The 22,783-nt window shown below is 38.6% G+C and overlaps 8 protein-coding genes across 16 annotated transcripts in view; 3 read left to right on the plus strand and 5 right to left on the minus strand.

Moving 5' to 3' along the window:
- The first annotated feature begins 498 nt into the window (after positions 1 to 498).
- On the plus strand, positions 499 to 4,355 carry Eogt (EGF-domain O-GlcNAc transferase). 2 transcript variants are annotated; one of them, XM_011300665.1, is made up of 11 exons: positions 499 to 700; positions 1,135 to 1,322; positions 1,668 to 1,874; positions 2,011 to 2,159; positions 2,225 to 2,388; positions 2,486 to 2,606; positions 2,892 to 3,045; positions 3,173 to 3,373; positions 3,438 to 3,571; positions 3,745 to 3,847; positions 3,947 to 4,355. In XM_011300665.1, coding segments are annotated over exons 1-11 (1,617 nt in total). In that variant the 5' UTR covers positions 499 to 699; the 3' UTR covers positions 4,142 to 4,355. The 2 variants fall into 2 exon arrangements, with proteins under 2 accessions (XP_011298967.1, XP_011298968.1); XM_011300666.1 differs by having other exon boundaries at positions 2,489 to 2,606.
- Positions 4,349 to 6,061, minus strand: LOC105264080 (Phosphatidylinositol glycan anchor biosynthesis class W a). The gene has a single exon (XM_011300664.1). It carries the CDS (start codon positions 5,887 to 5,889, stop codon positions 4,375 to 4,377), a length of 1,515 nt encoding a protein of 504 aa, XP_011298966.1. The 5' UTR covers positions 5,890 to 6,061; the 3' UTR covers positions 4,349 to 4,374.
- A 77-nt stretch (positions 6,062 to 6,138) lies between these two features.
- On the plus strand, positions 6,139 to 8,311 carry LOC105264085 (ATPase WRNIP1-like). Its single transcript, XM_011300671.1, has 4 exons — positions 6,139 to 6,660; positions 6,720 to 7,512; positions 7,632 to 7,859; positions 8,061 to 8,311. Exons 1-4 carry the CDS (start codon positions 6,190 to 6,192, stop codon positions 8,165 to 8,167), a joined length of 1,599 nt encoding a protein of 532 aa, XP_011298973.1. The 5' UTR covers positions 6,139 to 6,189; the 3' UTR covers positions 8,168 to 8,311.
- Nubp1 (NUBP iron-sulfur cluster assembly factor 1) lies at positions 8,203 to 10,479 on the minus strand. The gene is made up of 6 exons (XM_011300670.1): positions 10,352 to 10,479; positions 9,846 to 10,087; positions 9,275 to 9,376; positions 9,026 to 9,116; positions 8,505 to 8,957; positions 8,203 to 8,425 (listed from the first exon to the last, which is right to left on the minus strand). Exons 1-6 carry the CDS (start codon positions 10,380 to 10,382, stop codon positions 8,373 to 8,375), a joined length of 972 nt encoding a protein of 323 aa, XP_011298972.1. The 5' UTR covers positions 10,383 to 10,479; the 3' UTR covers positions 8,203 to 8,372.
- LOC105264083 (tektin-3-like) lies at positions 9,405 to 12,758 on the plus strand. The gene is made up of 7 exons (XM_011300669.1): positions 9,405 to 9,661; positions 10,573 to 10,718; positions 10,814 to 11,056; positions 11,362 to 11,704; positions 11,781 to 11,929; positions 12,099 to 12,321; positions 12,377 to 12,758. The coding sequence occupies exons 1-7, from the start codon at positions 9,617 to 9,619 to the stop codon at positions 12,740 to 12,742; spliced, it is 1,515 nt and encodes a 504-aa protein (XP_011298971.1). The 5' UTR covers positions 9,405 to 9,616; the 3' UTR covers positions 12,743 to 12,758.
- Positions 12,759 to 12,817: 59 nt separating this feature from the next.
- On the minus strand, positions 12,818 to 14,191 carry Cox11 (Cytochrome c oxidase copper chaperone COX11). The gene is made up of 3 exons (XM_011300668.1): positions 13,722 to 14,191; positions 13,267 to 13,587; positions 12,818 to 13,042 (listed from the first exon to the last, which is right to left on the minus strand). Exons 1-3 carry the CDS (start codon positions 13,929 to 13,931, stop codon positions 12,887 to 12,889), a joined length of 687 nt encoding a protein of 228 aa, XP_011298970.1. The 5' UTR covers positions 13,932 to 14,191; the 3' UTR covers positions 12,818 to 12,886.
- A 431-nt stretch (positions 14,192 to 14,622) lies between these two features.
- LOC105264086 (longitudinals lacking protein, isoform G) overlaps positions 14,623 to 22,783 on the minus strand; it is a 91,356-nt gene continuing 83,195 nt past the window's right edge. Inside the window, exons 7-8 of one of the 8 annotated variants that reach the window (XM_011300725.1) lie at positions 20,166 to 20,380; positions 19,806 to 19,954 (exon numbers count right to left, since the gene is read on the minus strand). In XM_011300725.1, the coding sequence (XP_011299027.1) occupies positions 20,193 to 20,380 (188 nt within the window). In that variant the 3' untranslated portion in view covers positions 19,806 to 19,954; positions 20,166 to 20,192. Of the gene's footprint in view, positions 14,856 to 16,856; positions 17,391 to 18,143; positions 18,785 to 19,028; positions 19,435 to 19,805; positions 19,955 to 20,165; positions 20,381 to 20,899; positions 21,202 to 21,246; positions 21,650 to 21,975; positions 22,276 to 22,783 lie in introns of those variants that run through there. The other 7 variants (XM_011300717.1, XM_011300675.1, XM_011300679.1 and 4 more) reach the window with 7 other exon arrangements.
- Positions 15,026 to 16,394, minus strand: LOC105264091 (zinc finger protein 182). The gene is made up of 2 exons (XM_011300729.1): positions 16,101 to 16,394; positions 15,026 to 15,948 (listed from the first exon to the last, which is right to left on the minus strand). Exons 1-2 carry the CDS (start codon positions 16,312 to 16,314, stop codon positions 15,575 to 15,577), a joined length of 588 nt encoding a protein of 195 aa, XP_011299031.1. The 5' UTR covers positions 16,315 to 16,394; the 3' UTR covers positions 15,026 to 15,574.

Raw genomic sequence — 22,783 nt, forward strand, 5'->3', positions numbered from 1 at the left:
CAACCAACCAACCAGATCAACCAACCAACCAACCAACCAGATCAACCAACCAACCAACCAACCAGATCAACCAACCAACCAACCAACCAGATCAACCAACCAACCAGATCAACCAACCAACCAGATCAACCAACCAACCACCCTTATGCCTTATTCACGGGTCCCGCCTCTGATTCACTTCCATAACTGCAGTTACGAAAATCGCTGTTTAACCTTTGCCATAAGCGCTGCTGATCTCTCCTATAATTTCTAATGACATTTTTTACATGTCCAGTCCATGCTTTTTTTTACTAAAGGATATCACTAGTTCAGTCAACTAATTTATCCTCAATCGATCGGTATCAATGTATGATAATCTCGATAATCATTTACGAACCAGCAATAACCGATCGACAACTGATAAGACATAACCAGCTGGTCGATAATCTCCATCACCAACAGTCGGTAAGTCCCTCGATTAAAAAAAAATCGCACATGCGCTATCCACGTCACCACGTGCCCCAGCGGTTTTCTGGAGTATCTCCTCTGCATCATTAAAAAAAAATTCTCCACAGCTGATCGAATCGCAGATATGGAAAGTGCAAGTGGTACGATCGGCAGAGAGTGAAAATTTCCAGATGGTGGTAAAACGGGTTCAAGCATCTGCCTCACACGTTCGAATAATTCCAGAATCACACCTAGGAGTATCTCAATTAGAAGAGTAAGTAACTAAATAAATTTCTAATGACTACTGATTGAAATGAATCAATGAGTAACGAGGGGAACAGCCGGATGTATCCATGGGGGTAATCAATTATGTATTTGATGGAATAATGATACACCCCCACAATTTCCTTTGGCATCTGTTACTTCAAGGCAAGCCGGTGAATTCCTGTAACCAACTCACGTGCAACTTCCCTTCTTCTTTTCATATTGTTCCCTCCATCCCCTCTCCAACATTTATCGTGATAGTTAAACTTTAAACCGAGTGAAAGACCCAGTATTCATCCAGTGCTACTGGTAACTGAGGTCATACACCCACCTGTGCCTTCAGGTGGTTTTTCCACGTTCAGTCACTCGATTCCTCACCACCAAGTCAGTTTAACGAGCCAAGCATAATATTCTTCCGGTGTGAGACTCATGTTGTTATTCCAGTGATTGACCACATCACCATGAGCTGTTACTCCAGGAGGATCGCTATTTTATTCGCTATTTTTATCGCTGCTGATGGGGTGGATAATTACTCGGAGATTGATTTACCACCGGAACATATCAAGTACTATTTTAATTCTTTTCCGGCCAGAGCTAGACAGTGCCGGGAGGATCATCGCTGTCCTTATAAGGTATGTCTATGTCTATCACCTCTCCAATTTTTCTCTCTCTTTTAACGCCTCCCCCTAATAATTTATTCTCTTAAAACAAAAAATTAACAATTTTATGGAAAAATCTTGGGATTTAGAAAAATAACTAATTGTTTTTTCATTAGTTGATTAATTATTTGATTAATAGGATTAATTTCATTTTTATTTTAATTGAGTCGTCTTGAAACTGGGAGAAAATATTTAGGAGTACCTAGATTATTAGATTTATCAGGACACTCTTAATGTCTTGATGATTCGGTCCTAGTTTAGGAGAAAGTAATTACTGAAAACCGAATGACACAAATGACAATAATATCTGTTACGTAGAATGAATTAATCAAGGAGAGATGTTGGGGCTATGAGGATAACTGTAAACCTGAAAACGCTTTCTCAATTCCTCATTGTCCCGGAGACCACAAGGGCTGGGTAGCAACGAAAGAGGCGCAAGTGGAAACATTTTACGCCCAGGGTGATTTTGGATATGTGAGGGACCAGAGACGTGAGATGATGGTCGTCTGCGAGCCCCTGTTCATAGTAAGTTCACGACACAATAGTAAAACGATAAAAATTGAATAATTATTCCATAAATATTATTAAATCGTTCACTGTAGAGTGAATAAGCGAGAATATTTTAATTTGTATTAAATTACATCACACTTATAATCAACAGGATGATTCATCACTGGAATGCTCAGAGCACCTGAGGTTCTGCCGGGGAAGGAATATCATGATTAACTTCACTAATTTGGTGCACAGAACTGAACCAATTAGATATAAAATGGATGTCTTGAGGGAGGGAGACATCGGTGGCTATTGCACGTGAGTTTATCGTCTTATTAAAGATCTGTGGGATTTAAAATCATGATCATCTATTATTATTCAAGACTCCATAAGAAGAGACTGGAGGACAACGCCGATCACATCAGTGCACTCCAATCCTGGGGCCCTGAGATCCGGAACTTTCGAAAGTTAAAACGACGGCCGATAATCGATGGTGACTGCGACATTGTTGTAGAAAAGCCAACTTTCCTCATGAAAATAGACGCGAGTGAGTGAATTTTAAAGAGAAAATTTCTACGCTATTAATAATATCAAGGGTATTTGAATAATTTTTTTCAAACTTGACAGCAACACCTATGTTGCAGCAGTAAACTTGTACCACCACTTCTGTGATTTTTTCAATCTCTACGCTTCGCTACACGTCAATCTGTCTCACCCAACGGCATTCAGTACTGATAATCATATAATGATCTGGGAAAGCTACAGGTGAATATATCAGCGAATGATTATGATATTGAATAATTATTTTATGGTCTGCTGGATTTCTGTTCGAACCCTGAAGGCTCAACCGAAACAGACGCTATTCAGTCTTAATTATTTTTCTCGTAATCGTTGCGTTTTTTTCATTATTTTTCATTTAAAAATCCATTTTAAATCGTCTGTTGCGGGTCACGTTCATTTTCTTGGTTTTTCAAATTTATTTTCATTTGTACTATTGACTTGGGATTATCAATTTAATATTTTTTAAATTGTGTATTGATTTTTTTTAAGCTACCGGTCTGCGTTTCAAGATACATTCGAGGCTTTCACGAAAAATCCCTTGTGGGACCTCAAGACTTTTCGAGGGAAGACGGTGTGCTTCAAGAATATTGTGTTCCCACTGTTGCCGAGGATGATATTCGGGCTTTATTATAATACTCCATTGGTAATTATTATTGCGTTTGACTAAAGATGTGATTGGATTTCAAAAAGATTTTTCTCAAGTTCTGCCATTTTTTCTTTGACAAAATTCCTTCCCTTCATATTTTTAACTGCTAAAAATGCCTTTTCAGATTTATGGCTGTGAAAAAAGTGGTCTATTCAAGGCTTTCAGTGAACACATACTTCACAGACTGAATATTCCACTTCGTGAAAGGAAAAGTGATAAAATTCGAGTGACTTTACTGAGCCGAGACACGAGATATCGAAGAATTCTCAACGAGGATGAGTTAGTAGAAGCTTTGAAGAAAAATCCTGAGTATAAAGTGAAAAAGGTACGGTGAAATACTTGAAGCACAATTCTCTTGGTCTTTGATTTTTATTTCTGGTTTGTTTCAGGTGATATACAACAGAGATGTGTCTTTTAAGAAACAACTGGACATTACCCGAAACACTGACGTTTTTATTGGAATTCACGGTGCTGGGTTGACCCATGCTATGTTTCTACCTGATTGGGCTGCTGTATTTGAGTTGTAAGTTCTTCTTGACCAAAAATTGTTCAGTGATCGCAGAGAATTATTGCACTGGCACCCAGGGATTTATATCCTCGAAATAAATCCCTGGATATTTTTTTAATAAATTTTTATAATTGAAAATCTCAGGAGCTGTCAAACTGTAATTGGTCTCAATAATTTTTTACATTTAGATACAATTGTGAAGACGCTGGTTGCTACAAAGATCTCGCAAGATTGCGAGGTGTAAAATACTTTACGTGGGAAGACGGTGAAAAATTGGTACAGCAAGACCCTGTAAGTGCCTTTGAACCCATCAATTATCATTCCATTTCTCCTCTCGTTCTTCATTCCTCAACAAAATTTTAAATTTAAAATATTCTTTTTTTCTCGAAGGGGACTCATCCAGATGGTGGTGCACACGCTAAATTCACAAACTACAGTTTTGACACTGACGAGTTCGTGAGAATTGTAGCGCTTGCGGCGGAGCACGTAAAGAACCATGAAGACTTTCAGGAATTTCTTAATAGAAAGTCGACGGGGATAGAGTCACGCGAAGATGCCCCTAGCACATCGAGACAGGAATTATGAAGTTTGTGGGAAGAAATACTCTTAGCACCGAAGTTTTCTCCAGTTACCATTTACCCAGATGTCTTTTAAATACTCTAAAATGAGAAAACCATTCCAATGTACTGCTCAAATGAATCTCAATCTCAGTCTCAACTGAAAACTCATTATTTTCCTATGGAAAACTGTACATATCTCTTCAACCCACAGAAATCAATAAAACGCTCAGACTTTTGTAGGATGTACATATTTTTCAATTACAACTTCACTTGAAGTTTGTACCTGTGAAGAATCACAGAAACCAAAACCACCGCCACAATGTAAAAAATAATCACCAGAAGAGCATTAAAATCCTCCACGTAGAGAGTTCGCATACTCATATTAACAATCCCAGTCATCAAATTAGCAAGAAGAAAAAAAGTAAGTCCATTATAATTAACAGCCTCAAAAATCTCGGGTGTAATCCTCACCCCCTCACCCTCATCATTATCCTCAAAAGTAACTCTTCTGTTTTCACTCCTGCCCTTCTTCCTCCCACTGACAATCTGCATGACAATGTCTACCTGTATATCCACCAGCAGCAATCCGTTGATGACAGTAGCACTGAGTGCTACAATCCAGAAGCAATACCCAGCATTAGTGAGCCTCCTAGAAACTCCAAACCTCGATTCACAGATTAAAGTTACAGCCCAACAAATGCACGACATAAAAAACAGTTTGGTGACCAGAACAAGAAGAAATTTGTTGCACGTAAATTCAAACCCATGACTCTTGTACTTGGTGAAAAGGGCATGCCTCCTGGATGAGTTGTACGTCATGTGAATGACTCTTCCTACAGCAATTCCCATGAGATAGAGCCCAACGTATCCAGGAACCGAGACAAGCCCCTCTCGATTGGCAGAAACGAAATCAACCCTCGGAGTATTTCCCAACACCCACTCCTTCAGTCCATTTGTGCTCAATGCGTACTCATGCATTATAATGATCCAGAGTCCAGTCAGTCCAGCGAATTTTGAGCTGATGGCGTTTGATATGGTGCTGGTGAATATCTTTACGAAGGCCAAAGTGATGAAGAAATTCCAGTGAACCCCGTATTCAGATACATGTTTCTGGTAGCCCGAATATTCAACAGCCAGAAACCGTCCAAACCCGAGGATCAGGAGTGGAGCTGATCCTTTGAGGCAGACTCTGGCATTCTCAGAGAGTCTCCTCATCATATTCCCTCTGGGTGCATCCAGAGAGTCCCTGGCTTCAGGGGCCACGAGGGCATTTGCCATTACGAAAAGCCCAACCCCGGTGTCCATCAGACTGTATCCATACAGCTCGGTCTTGGCGAATTTCCTGGGGAAGACCCTGAAGTCAACGGCCAAAATGCAGATTGCTGTGATGATGTTGGTGAGCGCTCGGAAATGGGTCAGGAATGGAATTCTCTTCGTCGATTTCTCCAGGCGAATTTCCTTGGGGAGCTGATGAATACTTCTGAAAATCAGCACTGATGCTATCACCAGGACGATGGAGACGATTTTCGTGTACTCTGAGAGGATCGTACAGCAGAGGACGCAGGGCACGACATTCAGGATGAATTCGATAGACGTTTGGATATTATGAGAGACTTTCCTCGAGTATTTCAAGACCACGAGATGAGTTAGACTGATGGTGAAGAGGTTTGGCAGCATCAGGAAAATTATTTCCATGGGGGAGTTGCCCCCATGGTTTGAGACGAACTCCTCTTGCTCGATTCTGTATCGCTGATCCTCTGACAGCAATTCCATTGTTATTTATTTAATTGTTCATTTAGTACATGCGATGAATTCATCAAGCGAATACGCCAGGTGAAATTATTTTCGAAGAACTCTTTGATTTGACGTTTTTATCACATGGTCACAGTGTTTTTAATAATTCCGACTGCTTTTCACTTGTTGAACTGTTCGAAGAATTTCCAGGTTAGAGACTCCTATATTCTAGAAATATTTATGGGATATTGCGCAGGTCATTAGCGCAAGCCGCTAGTTCTCGTTAGAACAGAGCGAACAGAGTAATCAAAACAGTGAGTGCATGGATTAATTGAAAATATGGAATGTCCAGTTTGTTCAGAGATATTTCCAGTGACTGAGATTGAAAATCATGTGGACAGGTGTCTATTTAGTGAGAGTAATCGGACACCTTCTGCATCAGTCAGTAAGAGGACATTTCCATTCTTAAATAGTGAGAAACCAGATCTGAAGAAGCCCAAAGTTCAGGAAATCCCAGATGTTGATACAAAGCCCCAGGCCTCTGGAGGACAACAATTAAATAAAGATAATTTGAAATCCAAAAAAGTTGAGATGTTCAGTTCTAATTCACGATTTGGTGGAGAAATGTCTAAGAAGAAAACGTCAGGTGTCAAAGAGCACGTGCCATTGGCAGAAAGACTGAGACCTGTTGATTTCAGTGATTATATTGGGCAGAAGCACATGGTGGGGTCTGAGACAGTTCTGGGGCAGTTGATGGAGAAGAAAGAAGTGACCAGTATGATTTTGTGGGGTCCTCCGGGCTGTGGCAAGGTAAAAAGGTGAATCGTCCAGTTTTAATTGAGTTTTATTAATTTAATTGATGTTCGTAGACGTCTCTAGCCAACATCATTGCCAAGATGACGAAGAAGAGGGGCAGCTTGGACACTAGATTCGTCAAACTTTCAGCAACATCCTCTGGTATTGCTGATATTCGACAGGCAGTTGCAACTGCAATGGCAGAATCCAAGAACAATCGTAGAACAGTTGTCTTCATGGATGAGATCCACAGGTTCAACAAACTTCAGCAAGACATTTTTCTGCCACACGTTGAGGCTGGAATATTTATTCTCATCGGTGCGACCACAGAAAACCCATCATTCAGTCTCAACTCAGCCCTTCTGAGTCGATGTAGAGTTTTTTCGTTGGAAAAATTGTCCTCAAAAGACGTGACACAGATTCTGCAGAGAGCAGTGACAGCCCTAGAGGGTGGCATCATTCCGAAGAATCAATCCGAAGAAAAAGGACATGAGGAAGACTTTCTGATTGAGAGAGAGGCCTTGGATTGGCTGGCAGAAGTCTGCGATGGAGATGCCAGAGTTGCTTTAAGTAGTCTGGAACTCACTGTCAAATCTAGAGGAAGAGGAGCCCAAGGAGTACCGAGAATTAGTTTAAGAGATGTTAAATCAAATCTGGAAAAGGCATATTCTATGTCAGAGAGGGAGAGCGACAGGAATCAGGATTTGGTGGCTGCAATGCATAAATGTATTAAGGATAGTCATGCCAATGGAGCTTTGTATTGGCTGGCGAGGCTGATGGCGAGTGGAGAGGATCCAGTCTTCATTGGGAAACGATTGATTAGAATTGCCAGTGAAGATGTCGCTTTTGATGATCCTGATGCTTTGGGTTAGTTGAATCCAATGGAAGTCTCATCCCTTCCGAAATTATCATCGCACCTGCTCCTAGTCCGTTGAATTATTGTAAATAATTTAATTGTAACAAGTTAATTCTTTTTTTTATTTCAGATACTGCTGTTCATACTATGCATAGTTGTCAAATGATCGGGATGCCGGAGTGTGATGTGATCTTGGCACAATGTGTCTGTTATCTGTGTAAAGCTACCAAAGCTAGAACTATTGATTCAGCCCTCAGGCGTGTCCAGAAGATAATTGCCGATCACAAAGGCCCACAGCCATCAGTCCCAATGTTTATCCGGGATACGTCTTCTCAAAGAAAATTACAAGTCACTGTCGGTACGTGGATTTAAATAAAATATCCATTAACCTTCACATTATTTGAATAAAAATACGTAAAAATATTGAATTCAAAAATGAAGTGTTTCGTAGAAAATATTCAGTAGGAAGTTAATAGATTGAGATTTTTTTGGCATGATTGGTTATATATTTTTGGTGAAATTTCCTTGGCTCAAAGATTGAATTTTTTTTTATTAACAGGCCGGAATTTAGTGAGAATGGACGATAAAAGCAGAAATCATTTGCCAGCAGGTCTAGAATCTACAGATTTCTTCGTGGAAGATGACGATGATTACAATACACACTGACTTCATTTACTCCATTTTTTTACAACCCAAAATGTCAGAATGATCAGTGATTTATCTCCACACAAAAATTTATTTATCGATATCTGTAAATGAAAAGTGTCCAGTGGACTTTTGTCCGTTTCCGGTTAGACAATTTTATTTTTTACGAAATACAATATTTATTGCTTATTAAAATAGCAGCTGTTATGCATTAAAATTTATGGAATTACTCAGCACTTGAGATATTCCTCTCATTCTTTTCGCACTTTTCGACTATCCCTGCAACAAAAGTCAGAAGATCAATAATTTACAGATTAATATTCGATTTTAAAATTACTGTAAAATCAAAAAGACTCACTGGACACAATATTTTTGACGGCGGCCACAGCCGGCGATTCTGGCATGTCAGTGAGTGGATTTTTCCCCTCATCACAGCATCTTGCCAGGAGTGGATCCAACGGTACAGCCCCCAAGAACTCGATATCCAGATCTTTGGCCATTTGCCTAGCTCCACCGGTCAACGCTGGGAAAATTTCAGCCGTATTTTTACATTTGGGACAAACGAACAGACTCATATTCTCGATGGTCCCCAGGATCGGAATGTTGACCTTCCTGCAGAAATCAATCTCTTTTCTCACGTCCAACAAAGCGACTTCTTGAGGAGTTGTTATCACGACAGCCCCAGTGATACCTGCACCCTTCAGATATGTTGTAGCAGACAAATGCTCGTCTGAAGTGCCTGGTGGAGTGTCCAGGATAAGATAATCTAGAGATCCCCAGTCTACTTCTGACAGAAATTGTCGAATCATACCTGCGCCAGAAAGAAAATTATGAAGAATATCAAATCCAAGGTCGACCAACGAAATTTCGGGAATTTACCGTTTTTCTTTGGTCCCCTCCAGATGACGGCGTCACTTGGACTGGCCAAAAGGAATCCAATGGACATCAACGATAGATTATCCTCAATATACTGAAATAGTGAAAATCATATTAGCATTTCTACAATAGAAAATATTGTACGTCTCCCACTAGATAATAGAGAAACAATTAATCCGAACAGACTTCCCCCAAAAATCCGAATTTCAAAATTTTTGTCGTCATTAAAATATGAAGAAAAAAAAAACTTACAACTGGTGACCACCCGGAACCACTCTGATGCACCTGTTCCCCCAGAACCCCAAGAACTCTTGGCTGAGAAGGTCCACAAATATCAATATCCAATACAGCGACCTGCGACACAGAAAATCCCCCAAAAAAAGTCAATAAATCTTCACAAGAGCCTCATTTACCTCCAACCCTGATAAACCCCAGTGTGTGATTCTGTAAGTGTCTATCAACTACATAAAACCCCTGGGGATGTATTTGGTAGAATCGATCGATCCCTGGTACAGCCTGTCACGACACAAATAACTATATATGCCCAGAGTATTCTGTACCACGAGGATATCTTCCAGTTCTTGACATGACACAATGTACATCGAGGATCACATTGATGTGCTGGGACTAGGAAAACGGGTGAGTGCATTTAAATAAATCACCCTGACCAACCAAACCAAGACTTGACTCTCGGTTAACCCTGGGTTCACGACAAAAGAAAAAAATCCAGAGAAAAAACAAAAACACTCGTAGATTTTCGTGAAATCGGAATTAATCCAGAGTCAACTCTGGATTTGATTAATGAGGTCACAGTAATCCTTACATTTCTGTCGGGATCGTCAGCAGCAAGTGTCCTCGAGAGCAAAGAGGTCATCGTACTCTTACCAACTCCACCTTTTCCTGATAATACCAGTATTTTATGTTTAACACATTCAAGTCGCTCTTTCACAAGAGCTATACCAGGATCTGGGGCTTTTGTGGCACCCGACGCACAGATATTCTGATTCGGACATCCTGCACATGCTGATGCCTTTCCTGCACTATCACTCTGGGTCCCAGGACAATCTGCACATTTCAATGATCAAGAATTTTAATTCCTCATTAAATCCAAAGTCATGTGGTTGTCACTCGTGATTATGACGGATTTTATACGGATTATGAGCAGATATAACCTCTTCACGAGTGACCAGGTCTTCAACAAGTGTTTTATTGAGTCATTGATGATTATTAATTCATTAATAACGAGGGCAAACTGCCCCAGAGATTTATCGGACAGAGAGTAGTTTTATTGTTGTCATTTTAGTGGAGAAAATGTAATTTTTAACGTACGCTCTGGAGCTTCTGTTGGAACATCTGCCATGACGGTTCACTCACTGAACTGACACTCGCTTCTGGACCTTGACCTTCCTCAACTTCACTCGAGATTTTTTTCCCCTATTCAATAAAATGAAATAGAAGGACTCGTAGTTTTACGAGGAATCGTCGGTCTAGGTGGTACTAATCATCCGTTAATTGTTCAAATTATTCTTATAATAATAATTTTCAAACAGCAAATCGAACCTTGGAGCAACGTAGGCTCCTCTATGCCCTGTTTGGAGCCGGCAATTCCAGTGAGATCAATCGATTACCACAAAAATCATACACTCATGCCTTGGAGACCTAGTGCTGGCTATGAAAATGTACAGTTGGTGCCTCTGTAAGCATAAAATATCCCAAAAGTAGAATAAAATTTCAATGATTTAACGTACAGCTGTTGTGAATCATTGAATTGATTACATCTTATTTATGCAGATCTAGAAAATGTATATCGACTTATGCTGTCGATCCAGCGACGGGGATGACGACGGAGCCTCTGAAATTCCCCAATCTAGTCACTGGGTATCAGAGGAATCCGGTGCACGCATCACAGTCTGCTCTGCATACGAGATACACTCCCAATGAGTGGTTCCAGAAGCAGATCAAGTTCTATAATGATGCTGACGCTAACACTTATTATTCCGAGAGAATGCGGAATGATGCTGTCAAGATTATGCGGTAATTATATTAATTATTCCAATTATTATTCCCCCGCAATTATCCACTGACAGAAGATGAAAATTTTGTAATTACTCAATGATCGGTATTAATGACTCTTTACGTCCCTTAAAAAAAATTTGAAATTGAAAATTGATCTAATTTTAGTCTTTATTAGTGATTGAGAATTAATTCTCTATTTTATTTAATTTATTACTAATAGTAAATTAATTGAAGAATTAATTGAACGAAGAATTAAATTTGAGATCCTTTTTTGGAGATTAATCCTCAAGTTCACGTTTTAAAAAATTGATTGTAACGTTTAGGGCAGCGGAGGAAAAGATCCAGATAACTCAACATGAGACAGGAAGAAGATTGGGGGAACGAATAACGGATGTGACATTCTGGAGGAATGAGGTAGCTGCTGAGTTAGAGAGACTCATCCAGGAGTGCGAGAGGCTTCAGGATTGCAGAAGTGTCCTAGAGAAAGCTGTCCAGGACATCGAGGGGCCTCTCCACATTGCTGAAGAGTGTCTTTATCATCGTGAAGCGAGAAAAAGCACTGAACTGGTTCACGATGACTCGGAGAAGTGTCTTCTGTACGAAGTTTCCAATCTCAAGAGCAATCAGAAAAAACTTGAGAGTTGTCTGGAAAGATGCAAGGATCAGGTGTGTACAGGAAGATCATTGGAATTAATTTATTTAGTTGATTCAAAGTGCTGAGGAATTATGGATTATTTTTTAGTTGAGGAACTGTCGAGCCTCGCAAAATCAACTCGAGTTGGATCTTAAGAATAAACAGAGTGCTCTTGGAATAGACACTCTCTGTCATCAATTAAATAATTACAGTCATGGGATACAGTACTATTCTGGCATTGAAAAATATGATCCATGGTAATTACGTAAATTTGTTGAGAAAATCTGTAAGAGCTCGATGTAGAATTTTTAGGGAGGGAAAGTTACTGAATCAAAAATTGAATTTTGAAAAAAAGTTACTTTCCCAGAAAAATTCTAGATCAGGCCCGAGGGCCTTCGAACTCGTTCACTCCGAAATTCCATCAAGTGTTTCAGAACAAGAGACCTGGGCTGATGCAGCAAACAGAATCGTCCAGAAATCCCAGACTGAAAGAGCAAAATCCGTTCAATTGCGGGCAGAAGCCGAGGCATTGGTCAACAGAGTGTCTCGTGAGATGTGGGAGACCTGGACGTGTACAAACAATGCATTATCAAGACGAAGTTCAGAATTACTCGAGGCGAAAAACCAACTCCAGCAGCATCTCCACAAGGTATCACTCATCGCACGTTCTGTCAATTTCCAAAAATAAATATATTTTTTCTCAGGTCCAACAAGAGATCTTCGATGTTGAGAAAAATCTTGAAATAATGAGAAAGTCAATAGCTGACAAAAGTTACGCTCTGAAGGTTGCCCACACACGTCTAGAGGCCAGAATGCATCGTCCAGAGCTGGAGTTATGTCGTGATTATGCCCACGTAAGTCTTCAGAAGGAGATCGAGGACATAAACCATCAGGTAGAGAAGATGCACAAGATGCTGAAGGAACTGGAGTGCCAGCACCAGCGACTCCTGCGTACCAGAAATGGTTTAGAACACGATTTATCCCTGAAGGTCGATGCTATGTACATCGACAAGGAGAAAGTCTGCGGCTTGAGACGAGCTTACCCAGTCAATGCCCTATTTAGATTCTAAATCCATCAGAAAACAAATTAATAAAAACAGCACGAGTTTAGATCAAGGGAAAATGCAATGGATAACTCGATTGGATTAAATTATAGTTTAACATTTAATCAATAACCTTCTGTACAATTTCCACCAAAGCACAGACTACTTGCACTAAGCAATGTGCTTTTTAATGTAGCTCGGTACAGGCAATTGCAATCCCTTCTTCGCCTCGAAGAATGTGTAGGAGAGAGTGATGTCGTCGCAATTCTCTAGTCGCGGGTCCTCGGCGTATTCTGGGTCGATGTAGAAGAATACTGGCATGTCCACCTTTGATAATTAAAAAGGTAATCATGTTAACACTGCCTTTCACCAACAGCAAATGGAGATGATAGAAATAAATAAATGAATAGATGAATAAAAATTAATGTAAACAAAAATCATTGTTTGTTTTAAAGTATAGAATGTTGATTCAGTGGAAGAATATAAACATGAGTCAATCAATACTTCGCAAAATAGAATTGATGTGTTTTTCAATTTATGATTGTCATTACCTCTTCATGAGGGTTGAGCTGCTGTTCTTCAAAGCAGAAGCACTGAATTTTATTGAAATATTGTCCAGCCTCGAAGGGAACAACGTTGTACGTAGAAATTCCAATCACTGGGTGGTCAGATGGATTTTTCGCTGTGTAAAACGCCAGAGCAGTCTCTCCAGGGGACACTTTGATGTCTCTCTGTTGTGGTTTGAAGTTCCAAAGCATGGCAGCCCCAATGTCGGCGTTGAAGTGGACTTTGATGACTCTGTTCTTCACTGGCTTCATCTTATCGACATCTTCTGGCCTGTGAGTACTTATAGTACCACCGTAGCTCGTCGCCTAAATTAATTGCCTCCACATTAATCAACAGAACATGTAGAACATTTCATGAATGAATTAATGGGTGAATGATAACAGATCAGTTGATAATACAAACAGCTGATGATGATTTAACCTTGACATGTCGCAGTTACCTGACAAAATAATCTGTACAGGGGAACAGCAGCATAGGCCAGACCAAGAGTTAATAATCCAATTGCAGTGACATAATGCACAGTCTTCTGTTTCTTCTCAGCAGCGATTTCAGCATCTGATTTTTTTCTCGTGAATGAATTTCTAATTGCACTCGTGACAAAATACCTAGGCTGGCATCGTGTTGCATACTGACAGCATCTCAACAACATCTTGATTTTAATAAATCTTTTGCACCACGAAGTAACTTCACAATCACTCAAATTAACCTCCAAGTTGTCTATCACGTTTTGGAATTGATCACCGACGATTTTTCGGTTTATACAGACTTCCAGGTCATGCAGATATTTTTGTGTGACATTGGGGAATTATTTACGCTCCATTACTATTAAAATACGTATTTTTAACATCACATTATCGGCGATAAACATTTGTTTTAGGAAGATACCGCCATGTTGCGAATGCAGCGCCATTAGCTCTGCAGAGCGCACGCGCCAGTTTTTAAAGCGCGCGGAAATGAGAAAATGGCGGACCCTTTTTTATTTTACGGTTTCAAATGTCCGAAGAGACATGATTTTATTAATGAATAAGTAAAATAAATAATAAGTATTCTATTAATTGACAGTGAAGTGGAATTATTTTAAATCTCATTTCTTCTCGATTCGAATTAAACTAAATTTCATGTGATTGTGCGGTTCGACAGTTAAAAATACAAATTGGGCAAATGATCTCAATGAAAATTCCCACAATTTCAATACCGATTCACAATATCGAGTGTAAGAAGAGGATTCAATAACAAAGAATTGATAAATGGCGTGATGATCTTGATAATATATTTTGTCATGAGAAGAATTCTTCTCCTGTGGCATGAAAATATCGGGAAAATTTTGACGATTGATCAAAGAAGAATTTGAAAAATTACAAGTGTATATGCAAAAAGTCCATAGGATGCGTTCTCTCATGATCTCGAAGATGATGTCGATGTTTAAATCTCCTGTCACACCGCATACACTGAAATTGGGGTCCTACTCCGCACTCGAGTCTGACATGCCGTGTCATATTACATTTTCGAGTGTATGATCTACCACATTTTGGACAGCTGAACATGCCATCCTTCCTTTCCCCACGATTTTTATCTGGAACAGAAATAATCCCTCATGAGTCTCCAAAGCCACCGGAAGGCAAAGGATACGGCGACCAGGACGAAAGGCAAATAAACATGCAAAATAATTATCTCATTGAAAAATTTGTTTGAAACATCGAGTCATGCTGCAACGGTGAGTACTCATTATATGAATCTTTCAGTTTTATTCTGTCAATTATACATTTGTTTTTTAACAATTGATTAAATGTTTAACATGTATATATTTCTCGTATTATATCAGACTTCATTTCTTAAATACGACTATCGGAATTTATTCCACTGTCTCATGACGTAGCATTACGGTAATTACGAAAAATATTTTTCTCATTACCTTGAGGTTTTGGTCAGCCATGAGCTGTATCGCATCACAGATGTGTATTACTTACATACTTACATCTAATAATATAATAATTCAGTAGAAAGACATTTTCCATTTTCTCTCAGAAATAAAAATAAACAAAATTTACTGCAAACAGTACTGCCCTCAATCTTTGGAACGCATGAATAAACTATTCTAATTCCAACGTGATAATAATCATGATAAAGATGGAATAACGAATTTAAACCTAGATAAGAGTAAATTAAGTATTTTCAATAAACAATATTTTGCAATAGGTGAAGATTAAATTTAGTAAGATGAATTTGTTTGAAATGAATTAATTCTCTGGAATCTGTATCAAAAAATTAATTTAATTAATTAAATTAATTGCCCTATTGGGACTTCTGGTGAGTTCTCATGTGTAAAACAAGATTATGCTTGTGTTTGGATTTTTTGTGACAAATGGGGCACTCGAACTGGGGCTCGACACCGCATTCAAATCGAATATGACGATTCAATGAATGTGGACGGCTGTACGCATTTCCACACTTGGGACAGAAGTAGCCACTGGGTTGGGCCGAGTAATTCCCTGAGTTATCCGAAGGACTCTCTTTCGGATTTACCTGTCCATGCTGTCTATCCTCGTAACCGTAATCAGTTAAACCAATGTTAGCCTCGGTAATCTGATTCTCAGCAACCAAACGCAGATACATACTCTGATAGTGATAGTACCAGTCGATAGGACTCACTGACGAGCGGGCGTACTCTAGAAAATATAAATAATCGTTTGCATAAAATACGTACGATTACCAAGCCATTCGTGATTAAGACAACACAGTGGAGCAGGACAAACACAATTTAATCTATAACTCCGTTTTTTTTTCATTATTATTCGATCAAATAAAATTAAACATTTACCGTTCACCGTTATGACATCACCAGGGAAATCGGGAAGTTGATTGAAGGATGCGATATGGGTTTTCGTCCTGTTTATTGTCTTTTTCTTTTTCAATAAATTTTTAGTGAGTATTAATAAGAATTGTGGATGACCAAGTGATTGCGCAAGTCGTATCGGTATTTGAATTTCTTCTTGCATACGTGACACTGGAATCTCTTCTCCTTGTTGCCACATTCTACCCTCTGGTGTCTTCTAAGGCTGTCAGCCCATTTGTATTGTTTGCCACAGGGACAGAGGTACTGCAGGGGTTTACCTAGAGCATGAGGCTCTCCCGGTGATGATAGTCTTGTCCCTTGATGACGTCTAGAGGGGTAGGGGGTCACTTGGAATATATCCTCCATGGGGTGGACGATATCGAGGATGCGGGGGGGGTTGTACATCTCGTACCCTGTGAACATCAAAATCATTTGGTATTAGAAATTGTTCTTGTAATATTTCTCAATCGACATCAGGAAAAAATTAATATTCGAAGAATTCAGTTGTCGTGTGGGAAGAGGAGTTTGTGTCAATTTGCAAATGCTTAGGGTATAGATTTGATAAATCCTCTTGCTTGTTCTCGAATCCATCCACTATTACCTGTTGATCAGAGAAAACAACAGTAGGTCATACATCCCTCTCAAGTTTACACCCAAAATTCTTCGATATACGGTGAAATATCTTTATTACATAATTAAATTTTACAGTATTTCACATCTATAATGCCATCGATACGTTCACGCAATTCATTGACAAATTGAACTAAACTAAAAATGAATAACTTCAAATTAAAGGTATTCAATTGAAATTTCAAATTATAGGATAAATCAAATAGATAAAGTGATGTAGAACTAATTACTCATTGTGAACATCAATTAAGTGCTTAATTGTACTGTTTCGTGTTTTGAATGTTTCTCCGCAGTGGGTGCAGACCCGGCTTTCTGTCTGGAGTGTCGATGGTGTACACCAGAATTTCTCGTGTCTCTTCATATTGCTTATCTGAGTGAAGTGCCTACCACATATGCTGCAGTAAACATATCTTGTCATCGAGCAATTGTTCTTGCGCCTTTTGCGACGTCTGGTGCGTATCTTCGAGTAATTCATGTCAATTACCTCTTCGGAATCCTCATCCACATCGAACATCTCGTGATCCTTCTCGGAATTGTCACTGTCGAATTCAAAGGACAGCGTGAAATTCTCGTCTTCCTCCTCCAATCCAAAGTCTGTCAAATCCGGTTTCACCTCGAGCTTTGGAAATCTCTGCTTCCCTTTGCCTGATTGACAGAAAAATTAAACGAGTTAGGGGTTGGTTTTTCTTTTTTTTATTAAGGGTTGTGAAGCAGCAGAGGATTATGGAGAACATGCAAATTAATTAGCGACAGAATGAATCAGACGTAATGTGATGCAAGTTGCAAGTTGCAAGTGCGTCGGAGTGCAAAATGTATCGCTATTAATCTCTAGGGGATGATAAGTGGAGCAGCAGAGGGTTCTAATTATTTATTTGACATCTAGGAGTCATGTACATAAATTGTCCTCAATTCTCACGTCAAGTTCTTTATTTAAAAAAACAAAAGCTGCGAGTAAATAGAATGTATTAGGGACACTACATGGTGGAACTCACAGAGATGGGGTGGTGCTGTTGAAAGCTTCCAAAATTAACATGTGCTCAGGTCTAGGGCTTGAGTTAGAGAATACAGAATGATTAAAATTTTTGGATAACTCGAAGGAGCGGAAGATTCAACTCAATCTCTATTTTTTCCTGATGATTTGAACTTGGATTTAAATAGAAAATAATTTCAATATCAAAATGATGCTTCAGCTGTGAAAACTATTTCTTCTTCACATAATTCATGGACTTGCGTTTGATTAGACAAATCTGCAATCAAAAATATGAAATTCAGTTGATAAAATAGATCAAGGACTAGTGATTAAATTCAATCTCTTTATTTTCATAAAAATTCAATATTCAATATTATTCATAATTATTAATATATAGACAATATATATACTTTAAAAAATCAGTATCCAAATTATATTTGAGTTGCAAAAGGCGCATTCTCTTCCCAATATTGTCATAAAATTCTTTTTCGATCCAAAAAATCTGCAACAGGGAATAGATTCCGAGTTTATAAAACAATTACCCATCAATCTCATTCTGTGAAACCAGAAGAAATAACAGGTTCTTCAACAAGCAGTGTTTTGCACAATTGTTCAACGACTCATTAATTCCATTTGTTGTACGATATTGTTTGAGAATATGTTATTTGTTCTCACTATTATTTTACACCCACAGAAGTAGAAAAAAAATTTGTTAGTGGAATGCCAAAAGGCATTCAATTCGCCTGCTTGAGTCGTCTAATGGTCGGTGGATTTTCTGTTCCTCGATTCATCGATTGCCGCTTTCTGCTCCTCTTGTGCTTCAAATGAACAGCGAGCATGTGATTAGCGATGTAGTCGGGACGTAATTTCTTCTTACAAATAGTACATTCAGTCCTCTCACCCCCATTGCCACACTGAACAGTGAATTCAATGTGGCGTTTTAGGTTGAAGATTGATGAAAATTGTCTTCCACACTGTACGCACTTCAATCGCGATGGTCCTGGCTTAACAGTGCGTATGTCGATTATCCTGGGCATCCACTGGATCTCATCATCATACTGCAACAAATCTGATGAACAATATTTATTAGTACTTGAAGTTATTACACCAACACTTCCTACGAGTTAATAACTTAAAAAAACTTAAGCAGATCTTAAATTTCCACCTGAGAGTCTCTCAAATTCCATCAGAATAGTTGAGAATAGTTGCGAGAGAAAGTAAAGAGAGGATGAATTATTCAACAAATACAGATCCCTCAAGTGTCATCATTATTTATTCCACACGAAGGAGTAATTTATATAATTAAAAAAAATGTAGAAAACTCTCAGAGATTCAACGTTTCAAATAAACATAATCGCAATAATGGATGAATAAAGGGTGAGGTGTTGTTTTATTGGCGATTCCTCTCAAGCGATTGGGAAACTCTTCGTTGACAGGCGACGACGTGTGCATTTAACACAAATTTGTGTCTGAATCGTCGTCTGCAGAGTGGACAAACTTCACAGGGTACTACACCACATTCTAGTCTTTTATGACGACTCAGTGATGTTCTTGCTCTGTACGCTTTTCCACATCTTGAACACTCGAACATTCCCTGCATCTCTCCCTGCTCTGTCGACAATTCTGTCTTAGCATTTGGTTGCCGAGCTAAAATCGGCACTTTACGTGCTACTGCCAGGATCAATCTCCGACCACCTACTGATTTTATCCCTCGCACACCTGAAATTATAATTCAAACATTAGTGTAATTTTTGTGATACTACTTGAATGATATACTACGAAGACTGCATGCTAACTCGTAGAATAAATGGTACAGCAATTATATTTTTAGGAGACTTGATAAATCCAGGCAAGCAGCAAATAAATCCATCAAATGTTAATGATTATTCACAGTAAATTGTTTTATTTTACGAATGATTCATATTGTACACGAAATGCAATCATAGAATGTGAATCAAGTGATTGATGTCAAATGAAATCCTCATTGTTCTTTAGTTTAATAACTACGAGTGCTTTCTCCTTCGTTTGCAAGTTCTCATGTGATTCGTCAATTTGAATTTATGACTGAACTTCTTCCCACATGAATCACAACCCTGTCTCGGCTCAACTCCACACTCTAATCGCAGATGTCTTCTCAGTGATGTCTCCAACTGATAACCCTTTCCACACCTGTAGCACTTGTGGATCACTGATTTTCTCGGCTTGAGATTTTCTATTTTTTTCACCGCCAGTCTTGGTCCTGAAAGTGTACAAATTTATTCATTACTTCGATGATTAGAACTATTAGACTGGTGATTGAAAAGATAAAAAGAGATAAAAAGAGAGAAAAAGAGAGAAACAGAGAGTAAAAAAAAACAAATGTGCACGACTAGAAGGCAGGAAGAGAGTTGGCATGATACTTGAAAGAATCAGTCACTCAGAAATGTTGATTCATTTTTATTAATAATCACATTGTTGATGGAAAGTCCGTGAAAAACCTAGCAATATTGACAGGCTCGTTGCAAGTGGGATTGATAACGATGCTTGTGCTTGAATTTCCTTCCACAATAGGGACACTCGAATGTTGGCTCCTTTCCACACTCGATTCGCACATGATTGTAAAGCGATGATTCTCGTACATAACGTCTACCACACAGCTTGCAACTCCACTTCTTGATGGGAAACACTGAAAAGTCAATGAAAATGGAGCAGAGATTACTTTAATTGGTATTAAATGATGATCACTACCCTCAAGCTAATCCCACGTCAAGATTAATGCAACAATGATAACGGAAGAATAGACGGACAATTGGATTTTATTAGTAATAAATTATGTACACAAGAAATAATTAGTGTTCACTGGTAGAACCAATTCTTGCTGTCGATAACATCTCCCACGATATTGTCGAACTTATGGACGGTTCTCAGGTGCTTAACGAGATGATGTTTTCGTTGAAATCGTTTGCCACAGGATTCACAGGGAAATTGTCGTCCCTTACCACAGAATATCTTGTGATTCCACATTGTCTTCTTGTTTGTGTAAATTTTACCACAATTTCGGCATGGATACACAGCGGCTGCAATGAGCTCTGGAACAAATAAGAAAATTACTCCTTTCAGAGTAGATTTAAACTCAGTTAGAATTAATATAATTTATCCTAGACCATGCAGGCTTTGAATAATCAGTGGATAAACGGGATAAATATTCATTGAAAAAATGTATATTTTGTCATTAATCTCCTATAATCCTAGTAGTTTGTACAAACAGTATTCAAGCTTTTCGATTTAGTCTGACAATAGTTGCTTGGTGTGACATTGTTCGAAAATGAGCGAGAAGATTGTGTTTGTGTTTGAATTTTTTAGCACACGGACGACAACCAAATTGTGGCTCCTTGCCGCATTCAGCTCGCAAGTGTAGCTGCAGTGATTGCCTCCATTTGTAGAGCTTTCCACATCTATGACACGGATAGAGATTTTTTCTTGGACAATTCATTGGACGATAATTCCCTGAAAACAGATAATATCGTGCATTTTTCCATTAGTGTAATTAAATATCAGGGGTTGTCTTTTTTTTTTTCAAAAAGTGAGAGATAGAATGGTAAAAAGATAATCTGCCAAGCAGTGTGTTAATTTTTATCGAAGCAAAATAGTCATTGAAGCATAGTTATACGTTTCATCCAGTAATGTACAGTTTTATTCTGAGTCAATTTAATCTGTAAAAAAATTATTCTCTAGGATATTGATTTGTATTGCTTTGATTATGATGATAGTCCGTGGACTCGTCGATTGTGTTGGAACAGATTGGATTTTTGCTTGAAGCCCTTGTTGCATAGGTAGCATATGTATTGGGGAATTTTTCCGCATTCGTATTTGAGATGACGATTCAGGGTTGATTTGTGGAGATAGTGTCGTCCACAGTTGGGACAGAAATTCATTCCAGAGTAATCCCCAACATCTGAAAGGAAAAAAAAATCATTGCACGTTAATTTAAATGAGATAGATAATGAGGATCAAAGTCCTTCAGTACTAGCTTAATTTTACAGAGGTTTTTTTTTGTCATAATCTGTGGATTAGTTACACCAGGTAATTACTATCAACTCCATTAATAACGTTATAAATGAAGCCCTTACTTTATCGTACACTTTCTCTCGAATTATCCTGAAAAATATCATCAGCGTTAGTCTTGAAATCCTAGACAGTTGAATCCCCTACTGTTACGAAGAGGAGAGACAAAAAAGGACTCTTATTCTCGTAACTTCATTTATTGTCTATATTCTTCATAACAATCATCTCGTCACAAGTCTTTTGGTTTTATTAAAAAAGGTCACTCGAAGTTACATCAGCGACCTATTCTCTTGCCATTTGATCCTGTGAACATGTGGACATTCTGCATGTGTTTGTTTAACACCCACTTGTGACGAATTCTAATACCACAGAGGGGACAGCTGTGCTGAGGAGCTTTTCCGCACTCTTCTTTCTCGTGTCGTACCAGAGACTGTGCCCATCTGTACTCCTTGCCACACTTCCGACAAAAATGACGACCCAATCTCTTGTAATAGTCGTCGTACATTGAGTAGGAACCTGAAATAAGAAATTATCACATGTAGAAGTCGTGGGTGAACGATATTTCAATGACGTGAGAACTTAAACGTGTGACAATTTGTTAATCCATCCATTTGTTTTTTAAACATCAGTAATAATCATTATGTCTAGAGACTAGTCCAAGCTTATCGTGTAAAAAATCAATTACATATCAATATTTTACCCCTTTTATCATTCCTGTAACATACAAAAGTTATTTGTCATTTGTGAATAATTCTGTTGGACAGTGAATAATGGAATAGTTAATAGTTTATTGATTATCGTGGAGACTTGAGCAATGACTGATATTAATATATTAGTCAGTGGTAGGTATGATGGAGGCTGACGACGTGGTGCTCACAGTCGTGTCTCTGTTCAAATTTCTGTTTGCAAATGTGACAGGAGAACATTGGCTGTTTATTGCAGCCACTTTTCAAGTGTCTTTTCAGAGAGTCTGACCAGACGTATTGTCGTCCACACAGATGACATCTGAATGGATTTTCGTGAT

The sequence above is a fragment of the Fopius arisanus genome, unplaced genomic scaffold, assembly GCF_000806365.1.
Source record: "Fopius arisanus strain USDA-PBARC FA_bdor unplaced genomic scaffold, ASM80636v1 scaffold00019, whole genome shotgun sequence".
Lineage (NCBI taxonomy): Eukaryota > Metazoa > Arthropoda > Insecta > Hymenoptera > Braconidae > Fopius > Fopius arisanus.